The following is a 16,384-nucleotide window of genomic DNA, read 5'->3' as shown; positions in this document are numbered from 1 at the left end:
TTTTTATAGTGTAATGGAGAGTTCTTTATATACAGGTCATTGCCACTGAATATGCCTAGTGTTACAGCAATTCTGGTAAAGTGATTGGAGAACATGCTATTTAAAATGCTTGATAAAATATTGTTCTTAGATTTCAGAGCATTAAAAAATGCTGTCATGCTTCCTTATAAATTTTTAATTCCCTTATTAACCTCCTTTCCTTGATTTTCAGAGTATATGGAATTTGGCAACTTGGAGATTTGGAAATAGAGATTTAAGAACACACAAAAAAATAGTGAAGGTAACAGAAATAAATAGAAATTTCAAGACTGGGACTTCTGAGTGATAGCTGTTGAAAATGAGTCATTTATTCAGTAGTCTATTAAAGGAAGTATGTGGTCCAGAATACATTAAAAAAATGGACTTGTTCCAGCATTAAATGCCCTAAAATGACTGAAAATGTTCTGTAATTATCTACAGGATTCACTAATGCTAAATAATTATCACTAAATTCAGTATTTTTCAATACTTTCCTAAGGACAGCCAAGTTACTCAAAATTGAATAGTCTAGTAGATCATGGAGAGGAAAATGTCATGGAGGACAATCACCAGCTTGTGCTCAAGGTTGTTATGAGATGTTGGTGACTTTCCCAAGTGTTAATGGGCAGCGTGCTACGGAGGGGAGAGAAGCAGCAATTTTTAAAGCACTGACTGGTTCATTATCCTGACAAATGTTCGTCTCAAACTTAAATGTATTCATGTTTTTTAAACTTACAACCTGATGACTTCTTACAATTCCAACATTGCAACTTTCCTTTTCTTCCGGCAAACGAGCAACTTACTTTGATAGTAGTTGTTTCCTCGTCTTAAATATCGTTTCAGTTTTGTAATACTTCCCATCTGTGGTCAATAGGAGGTCCCTTAACTAAATTTGGATTTCCTGATGAGACACTAGATGGCAAAAGCAGCCTGTTCCATAGTGTGCTGCCACCTCCAGTTCATGGGGGGACCCACTTGATTTGGAATACCTTCGATTACCTGCAGTCCAGTTGCTCATTCAGAAAGAGTAGAAAAGTCAAGTGCATCGGGTTTTAAAAGCAGCATTTATTGATTGAAAATAAATGTGTAGATAAGCTCTCAGTCGCACGGAATCCACATTACTTTTTAATAGACTTGAAGTATGTGTGCTTTTAACAACTATCACATTCAAATGGAAGTGAATTTTCAACATTTTACTGAGGAAAAAAAGTTAAACTTCTCCTGTTAGCAGCTCTTCATAGTTTGACAAGCTTTTGGAAAGAGATAAAAACACACTATAGTGGTGTACATTGAACATTTATTACAACTAATCGGCAATGGGATAAGACAGTGCACAGGTGGCCTGAATACTGGTCACAATCACAACAAAGCTTAATCCAGCCCAGCAGATACAAATGAAAGTGTAAACCATGAGGACGTTTATATATGGCATATGTATAAAAGTGACATTGATACAGCTTTTAAAAACATAGGGCCCACTAATGCCATTTTACCTCACTCAGCTCTCACTTTTGCATGGAAGGTGGTAATGTTTTTATTTCTATAAGATTTCCCATAACTAGAGAATGCCATGGAAGGGCAGGAAGCTGCCCCTAAAGTGTGCAGCACTTCTAAGTGGAGGGAAGCAATAAGGGTGAGTGAAGTAAATTTGGCTGCAACAAGCACCCCAGAAGGAGCGTTAGTGCTTTAAACGACTTAGGCAATGCTTTGTGAAGTGAGGAACGCATTTTCTGTAAGACCATCATGAAGAATTCCTGGTAAATCGATATTTCCATTTTATTTGGGGACATCAGAAACAATCCAATGAAAGGGCTACATGATTATAACCACCAAAAATTTAGCTCAGGAGTCAAATATTACTTAGCCTTAAAAATAGCATGCTATTATGAAATAGTCAATCTGTGTTCATCCCACGTTTGGAATGCCAAAGAAATCATTTTTAGTGTAAATATAATTCTAATTTAGTCATGTGTTTTCCCTTTGTTTCCAGGTATGTAGTTTCCAGTAAGGGTCTTTGGTATAATTTGGTTTTTCAAGTTTCAACAATAATTAAGAGTTAGATTTGTATTCATTTGTTATAGGATGCCAATTCCCTTTATTCTCATATAAACTGAAGTGTTCTGGTCTTTGGTTTCATAAGTTGGTTTTTTTTTTTTTTGCCAAAGACAGTATTTAATACATGTATATTGCCTGATTGTCATTTTCATAGATATAATCAGATTACGAGAAACAGACCTATAAAACTTAAGATACCAGGTACCTTTCTTTTTCTGTATCACTCACAATCGTGTTTAAGTCTCCTAAGTTATGGTTAACAACAAAAAAAAATTGTGTAGGCCTGAATGAAGCAGCTTAGCATAACAGTTAATACTGACAAGACGTCATCTTACACCATTAGCTAACATGGACATGAAGGCAGTGACCATCTACAGTGTGTGAAATGCCACAAGAAGTCATCAACAAGGGAGGAGAGTTATGTCAGTCCAATCTCTTCAAGAACACTACGTGGGGTTTCGGCTTCCTGTGGAGGGAAAATGTGAGACTGGTAAGCAGACCTGGGTGGCTTGAGAGGGTGAAACTGACACAGAAGGACGTGCAAGTTTCAGAGAAGAAGCGAGCGGTTCATTGGGATGGGCGGATTCTACTACTGTGAGCCAGAGGTTATTTCCGGTTTTGTGTGGGAGCCACAGGATATTTTCAGCATGCATTAAATATCTGCTGACTCCTGACCAATGTGCCGGACACTGTTGCTCTAACACAAAAAGCAGCCAAACCCACAGGCGATTTACGGAATCACTGCCTGTCTCCAGGAAAGGTTCTGTTAGTGTTACAATTCAAACGCCCCCCACCCCAAACAAAAACAGGAGAAACTCCGAGTTCTCCCGATTCTTCACTTAATTTTTATTTCTGTGCTTTGGGGGGGGAGGGGTCACATGTATTTAGAGAAACGTCTTCCTGTGAGTTTTTACTGTTTTTGACTTAACTGTCCCAGTAGCAAGGCTTCAGAAACTTACCTCCCCCAGACCTTCCCAGGGCAACCAATGGCTTCAGTGGAAGCAACGTACATAAAGAATGCTCTGGGATAAAAGACATTTCTGTCCCATGTAACAACCAATACTGACTTGAAACATTAAAGGAAGACAAAGCAGGTATATATCAAGAAAAAAATTATTTCAAATTTTCCCAAAGTGGCTGATTTTGCACTTCACAAAATAAAAAGGGACCGAGTACTTAAAATTTCAGGTATTACTAGAAACAATTTTATAATTAAAAGGCATGGTATATTTTAATGAAAAAAAAAAACAATGTAACTTTTAGTATCCAATAATAAATTAACTTACTTTTGCATCCTGATTGTGGTAAAGCACAAAACAAGGGGAAAAATACATTAAACCATAAGTCCATAATATTAAATTGTAGGCAAAGCACTATATGGAATAATCTAAGTTACATTTAAACGCTGTGGTCTGTTTCCTTATTGGGAGAACAAGGATCATAGTACTTACCTTCATGTATAGAAATTAAGGGATAAGGCTTAGTACCTTTCTCATGAAATTGCTCAAAATGTTGGCTGATGGCATTACACAGTTGCAATCTAAATGAAGTTACTGAGCAGTGAATAGTAAATGAAGTACTGTAAACCAAGTCTCTATAAAGGTCATATGCTAACCTTTCAGTATGTTTGTATACTAATGAAAATGGGTAAAAATCAGCCTTGGTGACATAGGCTATTTTTTATGAAGTATTCTTGCCCCCCCCCAAACTTGAACCTCAACCTAGCCAGAGTACAGATCTAAATAGATATGGACAATAAGAACACAAGTTCAACATCACCACAAGATTATAATGAGCCAAGTACAGAATGGAGGGAATTTTACAGCATAGGTGACTTGGTTAACAAAAAGGTAAGGGGGAGAAAGCAAAGGAGTTGTGAAAAATGAAGAGAGGCTTGAGACATCAGCTACATACAATGTGAACCTTGTTTGGAATCTGGTTCTGATGAACCAATTCTAAAAATATATTTTTCAGATTATGAGTGATGCAGTAACTGCTGCACTAAGGAGGCAGGCTTTTTCAGTTATGAAAAATTGAACCAGAATCATTGTTAATTTCATGGGATGTGGTACTTATCTTTTAGGGACACATACTTTAGCTTTAAAGATGAAATGATATGTCTAGGGCTTGCTCTAAAATACTGAGGCAAAATGGGATGGTGGTGGCTGATGAAATTAGTAATCAAATCAGAGTACTGAGCTGATGGTTATTGAAGTTGAGTGATGTATATACATGAGGATTCCTCATACTATTCTATTTGCATGTTTCAGTTTTCATGATATAATTTTTAAATAAAGTCTAATTGAAATGATATAATGCTCCCAGGAGTGATGTAAACCAGTCTCTTTCATTTTTAATGTCTAGCCTTAAACATAAAATACACTGAATCACATTCATAGTAAAATAAAACTATTTAAAAACCCTCATTTAATGTTACTTTTTAAAATATTATACAACTTCAGTGTATTATTTAAAAGGTTGCCTACACCAAATTCTATACATTTAATAAATAGTCTTAAGCTTACCCATGTAAAAATGTCCCCAATCCTACTCCCTGGAGCTGATTTCTATGTGCTCACTGTCTATGCCAATCAATCTTATATTGCATTTCTTGTGGAGAACCATGTTGCTTTTCAAATATGCATTATTTAAAATACTGTCTTTTTAAAAAGACCTAGAGTTATTTACACATTTTATTCCTTTGAGATTTGTATAGATAGTATAGCAGTTTTTTTCAAATTGTGTTTATAATATAAAGTGTAATTTTCACATGTTCACACCGAAACTGTAGCTCAAAACTGCCTAGGAAAACCATTACCCAAGAGTCAAATTCCTAAATACATAGAAAGAAGAATGGTGGTTACCAAGGGCTGGGGGAAGAGGGAAATGGAGAGTCGTTTAATGGGTACAGAGTTTCGGTTTTGCAACATGAAAAATTTCTGGAGATTTATCACAACAATGCAAATATGCTTAACACTACTGAACTGTGCACTTAAAAAGAGTGAAGCTAGTAAATTCTGTTATGTGTGTGTGTGTGTGTGTGTGTTTTTTTACCACGACTAAAAACATTATCTGGAAAAACGAAAATGTGAAATACATTATCAAAAGCGATGGAGAAGAAAGTCATTCACATGAGACAAAGTACATGCAATATTTTTATTTTAGACATGCAAGGAAAGCTATTTCAGAATCTACGAATTCAAAGCAAGCAGCTGTATACAGAAAACAAAACAAGCAACATCTTGTTACAACAGCTCAACACACAGCATCCAAAACAAACAGGCATGAGACAATGCATATTTATGCAGCATTAAAACCAGGTAAATAATATATTGCAGGGCAGGGAGAGGGATGGAGGGGAAAAATGGAAATGAAAGACCAATGTTTTCCAACACTTTCAATGTATAATGCTAAATTCCTCATTTGATAGCCCGTCTAGGTGCTATGGTGAATGGTGAGCACTGCTTTGCATGCCTGCCTTATATACATTTTCATAGGTCTTTCAGTGGTAAGCCAGTGTAAGCATCTTTTGAATTTACTGTTTAATGACAGCTTACTGAACTCAGGCTTTAAACTCTGCAGGTATAAACAATGAATTATTCGGTACTTTCCTTTTATAATCAAGTATGTTGCATGTTTTACTAAATGTATACACAATAATGATCAATTCAAAAGGTTTTAATATTCAGAAATATAAAACCATAGTTAACAAGTCATTAAGTATTTTAAATGAATACTATATGATAAAACCGTAACTGGTAAGATGTAAGTATTTAAACTTATTCAAATATTTGAAATTGACTCTATCAACTCAGTATTAATATGTTGAAAAAGTTACTTACTATTAGATATTGCAGGTAAGATTTTCCTGACATAGCTTTCTGATGGTTCTTAAAGGGATCGTTTGGTATTATTATACAGAACACATGTGATTCAATAAATGTGGCATTACAAATCTCTGAAAAACTGTGCATCTTTTACTTAAATGATGTCATTGTACAGATTTTACTAGCATTTCCGAACACAATTGTAATGTGATACATTAAAACACATTAGTTCATATAGACTATAATATAGTCACAGTAAATATAGTTTTTGCCCCCAACATTTGAAGACCAAACCACACTATATATTATGGCACTGCTTATTTAAACCTAGCATTTCAGCTGTATTTTCTTTGGCAAACATTGTAACAACTGCTAGGCTTGCCTCTTACAAGATTAATCACAAATGGTTCACAAATGACATGGATGTGTTTAAGATGAAATATTACTAAAACATTCATAGGTCACATTTTTTCAGAAGAAAATTAAGCCAGCTGCAAGCAGGAGTAAGCTGTCTCAAGATCACATATAGAATGAAAATAAAACAGAAAAGAGGAATAAGAACAGGAAACAATTACAATGGTAAAGGTATTGATTCTGAAACATTCTATTATTATAAGATGGTCACCAAGCTGAGGATATTTTCTTTCATAAGTATATCAGCTTTCTATTTCCTCTGTGAGACTCTGCGTACACGTCGAGTAGTCATTTAGTACACTGGGACATTAAAATATTCATGACGTGGCTACAAAAGAAATGTACATGTTCTTACACACAGTATACAAACTAACAATCAGATTTCTAGAAGGCCTAGTGCACAGTAAAGAAAATTTCAATGAAAACAAATTTTTGTTGTTGTTTGGTTATGTATGAATAGTTTAACTTCTCAACAATGCCCAGGAGGAGTTCAGGTTCATCTTTTATGAACTTTACTATATTTATATATAAAGTCAAAATGACCTACATCCTAGAGGATCCTACAATGTTTTCAGTGGAAGTCATCTGGTCAATGCTGAGTTAACTGAAAATTCAAGCAGAATACTCCCGCGCCCCGCCCCCCCCAGCATGTTCAAGTTCATCAGGATTTTGTTACACCAAGTCAAAAAATTTAATCCCTCAATAAAAATCATTACATCCTAAGACAACCATAAACCCTTTTACAGGATCTTAAAGGAGAATCTGTCCCAAGAAAAAGTGAAAAAGTAATCACCCATCTGGTATTTTAAGTAGCAATAGACGTTTTTAGCGGTACCCTTGCTTAAACACACACACATGCATACACCCAAAGACTGCCTTTGAGTCTAGGAATATATTTCTTATTAAACAATCCTTTAAAGAACTGTCCAAACAGATCTGTTAAAGGTCTACACCTACAAATGCATCTAAAAAGATGTTTCTCACATCAATGAGATAACCTGAGGGGAGGTTTTAAACTGACCTTAGAGTGTCCGGAGATGAATTTCTAGGGACTCCAAGAACCTCCTGAAACTAGAGGCAAAATTATGTGCAGATTTCCCAAGAAGAGGACCCATGGGATTATAATAATAAAAGGCTTGTGAACTCAAAAATTTTGAAAGAAGTTTAAAACTGCTTATTTGAGAGCTTTAAAAATATCCTCCTTTTAGTCTCTATTCAGCTTGGTGCTTTTAAAAATGATAGACTACAAAGTCATGTAAACTATCCCAGTAAAATAAGTAACAGATTCTTATACAATAACCATTAAAAACAAAAGTATCTGAAGAGAAAAAAAGCCATTTAAATTTCACTCCAGGGGGAAATTCCTAAACAGTTTAAAGAGGTAACTTCCTTTTCCCCCCACCCAGAATAGATTATAGTGGAATGAAGTAGCACATTAAAATAATTATAATAAATTAAACCCCCAAATGCTTCATTTCTTCTAGGAGCTCATTTTCCACGGGGAATTCTCTATCTGTATCAATGGCATCAGTGAGTCACAGTATTTAATAACACTTTTTGTCAATGAACTTCTTTAAGCATTTTCTGTGTAAAACAAAACAAATCATGGGTCATTACAAGAGCAAAATTTGCTAATATCAGTTAAATGAAATAATTGGGACTATCCCTTGGGATTTAATGTAATTAGACTTTTCACGTAATGCTAAACTATAAATAATAAACTTAACAAACTTTTAATTACAAACTGAATTATATATCCTACTACATTTTGATGCATGTCAGTATTCCAGCACGTATTCTAGTATGCTTTCTTACACCTCATGCAACTCTCGTTGTGATACATGTTCATTCTATTTTCTGGAGAGAGAATAAGAAAAGTTTAAGTCTGTCAAATAATCTTTCACCTATATAATACCAAATCTTTGAGCATTTATATATTATAGCTTTTAATCCTTTTGTTTTCTCTCTTAATTTTATACCATAGAGAGCATACGCCCATTAAAAGCAGTTTCCTAAATAGTACACAGCCATTCCTCCCCAGAGGAGACTTAAATAATTCTATAGGAACATTTCTCAACGGTGGTAGACCTTTCACTACTCTTAGGAAATGGTTGATGACACACCAAACTACTTTTTTTACAGCCAATGATCCAGATTGTACTTGAACAAGAAAATAGCATTCATCAATTAGGAAGAATAGTCTTCAGAGAGAGAAAACAGTGTATTGGGAAAACATCCTTTGAGAAAAAAAAAACCCTAAAAATAAATTAATTCTTTTACTACTTTCAAGTTACTATATTTTTTTAAAATTTTTTTATTGATTATGCTGTTACAGTTGTTCTATTCCCCCTTTCATTCCCCTCCACCCTACCCCCCATCCCCACCATTACCCCCCCCCTTTAGTTTATGTCCATGTGTCTCAAGTCCTTTAGATTCTATATTTCCCATGCTATTCTTGCCCCCCCTTCTATTTTCTATCTACTGTCTATGCTTCTTATTTTCTGTACCTTCTCCCCTCTTCTCCTCCTCCCACTCCCCTGTTGCTAACCCTCCTTGAGATCTTCATTTCTATGTTTCCACTCCTGATCTAGGTGTCCTTTTAGTTTGCTTTCATTTTAGGTGTGGTTGTTAATAACTGTGAGTTTGTTGTCCTTTCACTGTTCAAGTTGCTATATTTTAAAGATTTTATTTATTTATTTTTAGAGAGATGGGAAGGAAGGGAGAGGGGGAAACATTAATGTGAGAGAGAAACATCGACTGGGTACCCGGCCTGCAACCTGGGTATGTGCCCTGACTGGGAACCAAACCAATGACCTTTTGGTTTGCAGGCTGTTTGCTCAATCCATTGGGCCACATCAGCCAGGGTGCTATAACATATTTTAAATAACTTTCCAGTTTAGACTGATAGGCCTGAAAATGTTACACTATAAACAAATGCTTCAATGACCACTTAATATTTAAGGTTGATTTCACCATGTTTATTGATTTTAGAGAGGGGAAGGAAAAGAGAGAGGGGGAGAGAAACATCAATCAGTTGCCTCTTGCATGTCCCCCGACTACGGACAGAACCTGCAACCCAGGTATGTGCCCTGACTGGGAACCCTCAACCTTTTGGTTTATGGGATGATGCTCCAACCAACTGAGCCATACCGGCCAGGGCTAAGATCAATTTTTTTTTTAAAGATTTTATTTATTTTTCTTTAGAGGGGAAGGAGAGAGGGAGAGAAACATCAATGTATGGTTTACCTCTAGTGCTTCCCCTGCTGGGAACTAGCTTGCAAGGAACTGGCCTGCAACCCAGGCATGTGCCCCGACTGGAAATGGAACCGTGATCCTCTGGTTAGCAGGCCTGCGCTCAAGCCACTGAGCTACACCAGCCAGGGCTCAATTTTTAACTAAATGATAGATATGCAGATAATTACCCAACTATTAAACATAACTCTAGTATTCTGGGCCCTGTACCACCAGTACCTCTTAAGAATCATGGAGTAACTGTATTTAGAATTGAGGAGGGTGAAAGTAAACTGTCATAACATATAAGAGGCCCTGTGTAGAACTCGAGCTGCTATCTTCTACCACCCAGTCAACTGAGTTTTTAAATACATTAAAAGGTCAGTGATGTCAATTACGTGTATAGGCCAGAATGAAAATAGAAAAACATTTTTACTCCAAGTTATATTATAAAAATACAGATCACAAGTTTCCCTTAGTACAGACTCTTAGAGAGCTTTTTTGAATAAAGATAGACATTTATTCTCTTCAATCTGAAATGGGCCTTCAATCCTGGCCAATCCTTTTGCTCACCGCTGATTTGCTCCATTACGTGTGTTCCAAATCCTCAACATTTCCCTCAAGTTTGCTACCTTTCTTTCCTCTTCAGTTCCCAGCGGCTCTCCACTAGCTCATGTAGCTTCTCAAAGCCAAGAAAATGACAACACTCTCAATTCCACTTGCCCAGCTCAGGAGGAAAAAAAAAAAAACAAACCAATCTACAGCTTTCCCAACATTATTTCCTCAAGAATGGAGGAAAAACTCATCTTGCCCAAGACCAATGTTTGATTCCATTCCCATTCATCTTCAATATAGGTACTTTTCCCTTTATTCTATTACTGTTTTTCATCACTCTCTGCATTAGTTCCTTCTCCTTAGTATGCTTATGTTCAAGTTTCTTCCATACTAAGAATAATCTTTTTATCACCCCCTACAAAAAGGACCAGATGTAGTGCGAAGTGTAGGATAACAAACATTTTGAGGAACTGAGTTACACCTGTTCTCAAAAATCACCCACGTTCCTTAAAAAAGACAAACTCATTACCTTAAAAATCCCCAGGCATTCACCATACAATATGGGTTACACGACGCAAAGTGATCTGGGAAAACTACAACAAAAACTGGTAAAGCTAGCCATTACCCGAAGGCTTCAGTCCTGTTGATAAAGAGAACTGCCTAGGTAAACTAGTGGTAGTGAATCTAAAATGGAAAACCTAGTCTCTGATTTTCTTTCTAGTACACAATGTAGTCAGAGAAAAGAATTCACATTTAATAAAAAATACGTAAGTGTAATTTGAAGTTACAGCTCGACTCCACTTTTTCTTGCAAAGGGGCTTCATTTATTCCTTGCCATACAAAGTAGTGTCCTTTGTCCTTCGTGTTCTAGAAATACAGTGGTCCTTTTGATTACCCCTCACTGAATTCTGTAGCAAAGTCCTTACTAACTCTGGAACCCAATTGCCTAGGGTGAAGGTCAAAAGGCCAAAGAACCAGAAAGTATGCAAACTCACTGAGATCTATTTTTAGCAATGAATAAAAAAGAGAATTACTGGCACTTTTAAAGTATCTTTTAGATGACAAGGCTCACAGTGTCAGTGCTATTTTACAACCAATTGTGAGGCACTAGGAAAGCCAAGTGGTTTTTTTACATTAAATTAGTAATGAGTGGCAAGAACAATAATTGCTCCAGGTGGTGGAAATGGTAAAACGGTAAAAAGCAGACAAATGCTTCACTGTACGTGCTGAAACTTTCTTTTTAGCAAAAGCTACTCTAAGTTTTACCTGATAGAGTAACCACAATGTATACTCTTCCATTCACACAGCACTGTCATTAAAAAAAATTATAAATCAGAATATTTTATACTTTTAAATGTACTTATAATACATGCTTATTTTTCACTTCTAGAAAGAGGGGGAGTCCTCAAACATTTTCAGAGTTAATGCCATTAAGTTAATGTCTGGCTCCTAAATCTTTTTTTTAAAATAAATCTTTTATTTATTTTCAGACAGAGTGGAAGGGAGGAAGAGAGGGAGAGAAACGACTGGCTGCCTCTTGCATGCCCCCAACCAGAGACCTGGCCCACAACACAGGCCTGTGCCCTGACTCAAAGGGGCGGTCTTTTGGTTTGCAGGACGACGCCCAACCCACGGAGCCACGCTGGTCTGGGCTGGCTCCTAAATTTTTTCTCACTTGACGTACCTGAAGTATTTTTTCTATATCATTACATAGGAACTGATCTCATTTCTTTTACAGGCAGATATTTGCTTTGATCTTCCATTTGGATCATAACGTGAAATGTCCTAAATTTAATTGGGATTTCCCCAACAAAAGACTTCTTGGAATCACTGAATTTCAACTATTCAATCAAACTCTAAATATCTTTACTGAGTAATTTCTTTAAGGCTAATTGGGCACTCCCCACCCCCAACCAAACACACCCCAACATGTCTCTACACAATAAATCTGTATATGCAGATTCCGACCATTTAAACTATTCCTCCTTTACGAAATGATCAAATCCCTAAGGTGGATGAGGAAATGGGCAGAAAATTTAAGTGTTCTAACTGCCTGGAGGATATATTCAATTCTGTTTCCTGGTAAAAACTCAATTACCTTAATAGATGTTAACAGATTTGGTGGTTGCTGAGGAAATTAAATTATATAGTGACATCCCACAAGCTTTGTTGTGGGTTACATGCTGAAGCCAACCATAGATTATCTCCCCAGGCACTGGTTATTGAGTAAAAGTAATTTCAGTGACTCAGAGGTAATTTTTCCAGGAATTTACGTGTTCCTAAGGGTACTTGTCCTCCTTTCCTAATATTTAGGGTTTTTTCCGTTGTTTTTCCTCTCCTACTCTAATTCATTTCTATCTATTCATTTATACACTGGACTATATACAGGGTGGGGTAAAAAGTAGGTTTACTGTGCTGAGCATGCAACAGTTTACTAGTATCTGTGTATTATTTTCCATACAAACAACTATAAACCTACTTTTGCCTCACCCTGTATTATACTGAAAAGATGTAGCAGTCTTTTATGTAAATGTGATCTATAAATGGAATCTTTTTATGTTGCGTGGTATTAAATTAAACCAGGATTTCTCAACTTCAGCACTGTCGACACTCCAGGCTAGATAATCCCCGGTATGGGAGGGCTGTCCTGGTCACTGTTGGATGCTTAGAAGCATCTTTGGTCTTAACCTACTAGATGCCAGTAGCACCCACCCCCCTGCCAGTTGTGACGATCAAAAATGTGTCCAGACACTGCCAAGTGTCCCCTGAGGAGGTACAATTGCCCCTGCCACCCCAGATGAGAACTAATGAGTAAGTAAATCTAATAGTCTCTGGTTGATGGGTAAGATTATGTCCTACTGTGCTTGCCTGTATTTGTTAATTTTCCCATAATGGGAATTTTTATTGTTTTAAAAAGGCAACAGAAGAAACAATAGAAAAAAACTAAAAAGAATGTGTCAGTAGAACGAAAAAGAACCCAAACCCTAAAATTTTCCGGAAAGTACTTTGTAAAGAAAAACATCATCACCACAGCTAACAGTATACTCTTTTTGCAGGCCCCAATCCTAGCGCTCAGGCAAGCAATTTAGTAAATCAGGATCAGGACAGAAAAAAAGGAAGAATAAAAGAGAAAATGTGAGACTGCAAAATAAGAATATACTTAACAAAAGTTTTTTTTGGTGTATCTGTATGTAACTATTGTGATATAAAATGTACTTATTACTGTGGGTTCTTATCAAATGCTTTTGAAAATCAGATTTACAGTTACTGAATATTTCAGGTTATTCCAACTTTTCCTTATTACAAATAGGCCAGAGTGGCAAGAATTGGTTCAAAATGAGTTAAAAATCAAACACCAGGGAGGGGGAGCCTCAAAATTCTGAGAAGCAGACAAATAAAGAGACATGGAAATAAAGAACAAACTGACAGTAACCAGAGGGGAGTGGGAGGGAGATAACAGGGGAAAGAAGGGGAAGGGTCATCAAGGAACAGGTAAAAGGACCCACGGACAAGGCCAAAGGGGGTAGAATTGAGGGTGGGAGGTGGGGGAAAGTGGTGGTGGGAAAATGGAGTCAACTGTATTTGAACATTAATAAAAGAAATGATAGAAAAAGAAAAATAAATAAAATGGGAAACTAAAAAAAAAACAACAACCAAAACGCATAAACATACAGCAAAATGATTACAACCTGAAAACCAGTGACCAGGGACACTGGCCAAATTGTTTCTTATTAAATGTAAAGGGACAGGCAAGATTTGTTCTCGCTTGTGGTTTTTTTTTTTTCTGTATCTACCCTTCTGTATTTTCCATTTCAAACATTAATGTAACCAAACCTCACTTATCCAGAATTTGTTCTAGCAGACTCAAATCAAGTTACCTAAAAAATTTTTTTAAAGATTTTATTTATTTATGTTTAGAGAGAAGGGAGGGAGGGAGAGGGGGAGAGAGGGGGGGAGAGAGAGAGAGAGAGAGAGAAACATCAATGTGTGGTTGCCTCTCACATGACCCCTACTGGGGACTTGACCCACAACCAAGGCACGAGCCCCAACCGGGAATCAAACTGGCAACCCTTTGGTTCACACGTCCTCAATTCAACCCACTGAGCTACAGCAGCCAGGGCTACCTAAAAAAATTTAAATATGCTGGCATAAAAGACTATATGGCCTGGTTAACTTTCAACCCAATTTAAAAGTAAAGGGTTTAGGCTTAAAGGTTTTAACATAAGCAGTGGTCACTGCAAAGGAATTATAGGAGTTTGTCTAAGGATTTGTATCAAAATACTTTTTCCTGTTTAATAATATTTTATGTATTTGAAAGCATCTGCCTTATTTATTTTATTTTATTTATTTATTTTTAGAGAGGGGAAGGGAAGAAGAAAGACATCAATGTGTGGTTGCCTCTCGTGCATTCTCTAGAGCAGCCCCAACCTGCAACCCAGGCTTGTGCCCAGACTGGGAATTGAACCAGTGACCCTTTGGTTTGCAGGCTAGTGGCACTGAATCCACTGAGCCACACCAGCCAGGGCAGCATCTGTTTTAAAACAATGTAAGATTCTTGAGTTTGACTAGCATGCCCAAATATTCTTAATTAGCAAGGTCTTAATTTTAAAAACCTGAAACTTATTAAAAGACATGAATGGTTAAATTCAAGAAATACTTACTAAAGTAATTTTAAATTACCAAAGATTTATTTTTTAAAGAAATCAGTTTGTCTACTAAGACTGTTACCTTTACCTTGCAGTCTAACAGAGGACTATTTCTACAAAGATACTGCATAGTATTAAGATATATCATGTAGCCCCAGAACTAAAAGAAACCAGTTTCAGCAGCACTTTCTAGACAAGGCAGATTAACAGTCACAACTCCAGTAAATCTGTTCCTAAAGTGGATCATACTGAAGTAGAAACAAATTCATGAATGTCATGCTTGCTCTTGGTACCTCACTTATTTTCATTTCTCAGATTGCTTTAGTGAGAGACAATAGCAATAGCAAACAAACTTCCAAAGGAAACCCCCACACTTCAAAACGATGCTATTAGTATAAAAAATAAAAAAGGCCGCCACATCTCAGAAAGCACTGGTCAACACCATCATGCATCCACAGCTGAGGGTTAAAGCCCAAAGCCCAGTAGTTAACTACTTGATCTTCACAGAATCAAGCGAGGAGTTGATTATCATCTCACGTGCAACAGTCTTTGCATAACACCCCATTGTATCCATGCCACAAAAATGGTAAATGTAGTAGTTACCAATAAATAAGTTGGGGCTCAAAGAGACTAAAGTCTTAAACTGTTCTTTATCATAAGACATCCTCAGACAAACCTCCCCATTCTTCATTCTGGCTCTATAAAATTAAGGAGCAAAGAAAAACTGTTAAGTACCTTACTTTACAAAGAAAATGTACTCTATACTCCTTTGTTATATATGTGCATAAAATAAATCCAACTGTGTCACTCCCCCTTGCACACCCCCTGCCAAAAAAGACTCGCTGAAAATAGGTATTCAAGTGGTGTGGGGGGAGAGAAGTGTTCCAACTACAGCAAAGAATGTCAGTTTAGTAATCTCAGCATGTTGCACTTTAATTCCTTAAGAATCAAGTTAAGTATCAGTGGCATGTTAATAAAATGTTTTAAATTAAGACAAATATTAAAAATTGGATAATGGACAGATTTTTCTGGGCTTTACCCCCAAATCGAATTATGTATTCATATAAATGAATACCAAAAGGAATAAACAGAGCTTGATCTAGAAATGTCAAAACTAAAACCCTTGTTTACCAAGAAATTAAGTAAAAGATATCTTTATTACATAATCACTTTGTCTGATATTTTAATGATTATTGAGTATACAGTTATGTTAAGGTCTCATTACTATTATATGCTAATAGAAAATCTACTTTAGCCACGACTGTCTGCCCTGTTTGGGGATAAAATGAAGGATTACTTACAGAAAACAAGGATTACTGAAACAAACTACATGACATTTACACAAACTAGGTAAAAGGGAAACTTTAAAGAAATTGATCTAAAGAAAATAAACATTCTTAAGGATAGAAATGTATACTTTACAAATTTTAAGGCCTAAAATCAAAATCATTGTGTGATCTACATGTATCTTTAAGCCAACAGATATTTTCATTATAAATTTAAAGCCACCTTTGATGTTTAGAAGTAAGTGATTCAAGCAAAAAACCTGACACTGGAAAAAAAAAATCACAACACAGCTGACCCTTGAACAACTCAGTGTATGTGTGGCAGTGTTGGGACCAGCAACACCATGCACCC

General features: G+C 36.3%; 1 protein-coding gene across 6 annotated transcripts in view; it reads right to left on the bottom strand.

Moving 5' to 3' along the window:
* Positions 1-1,063: 1,063 nt before the first annotated feature.
* AP1S2 (adaptor related protein complex 1 subunit sigma 2) overlaps positions 1,064-16,384 on the bottom strand; it is a 29,883-nt gene continuing 14,562 nt past the window's right edge. Inside the window, exons 5-6 of one of the 6 annotated variants that reach the window (XR_008389814.1) lie at positions 15,350-15,444; positions 2,477-2,539 (exon numbers count right to left, since the gene is read on the bottom strand). Coding sequence is in view for 4 of the 6 variants with exons in the window: in XM_037157456.2 (XP_037013351.1) it covers positions 6,603-6,642; positions 7,336-7,385 (90 nt within the window). In the remaining 2 variants the exon portion in view is untranslated. The other 5 variants (XR_008389815.1, XM_037157456.2, XM_037157457.2 and 2 more) reach the window with 5 other exon arrangements.

This window comes from Artibeus jamaicensis, unplaced genomic scaffold (genome assembly GCF_021234435.1).
Source record: "Artibeus jamaicensis isolate MK-2021 breed Jamaican fruit bat unplaced genomic scaffold, CSHL_Jam_final scaffold_1283, whole genome shotgun sequence".
NCBI classification, from domain to species: Eukaryota; Metazoa; Chordata; class Mammalia; order Chiroptera; family Phyllostomidae; genus Artibeus; species Artibeus jamaicensis.
Note: the sequence above shows the minus strand (reverse complement) of the source record. Positions and strands in the feature narration are given on the sequence as shown.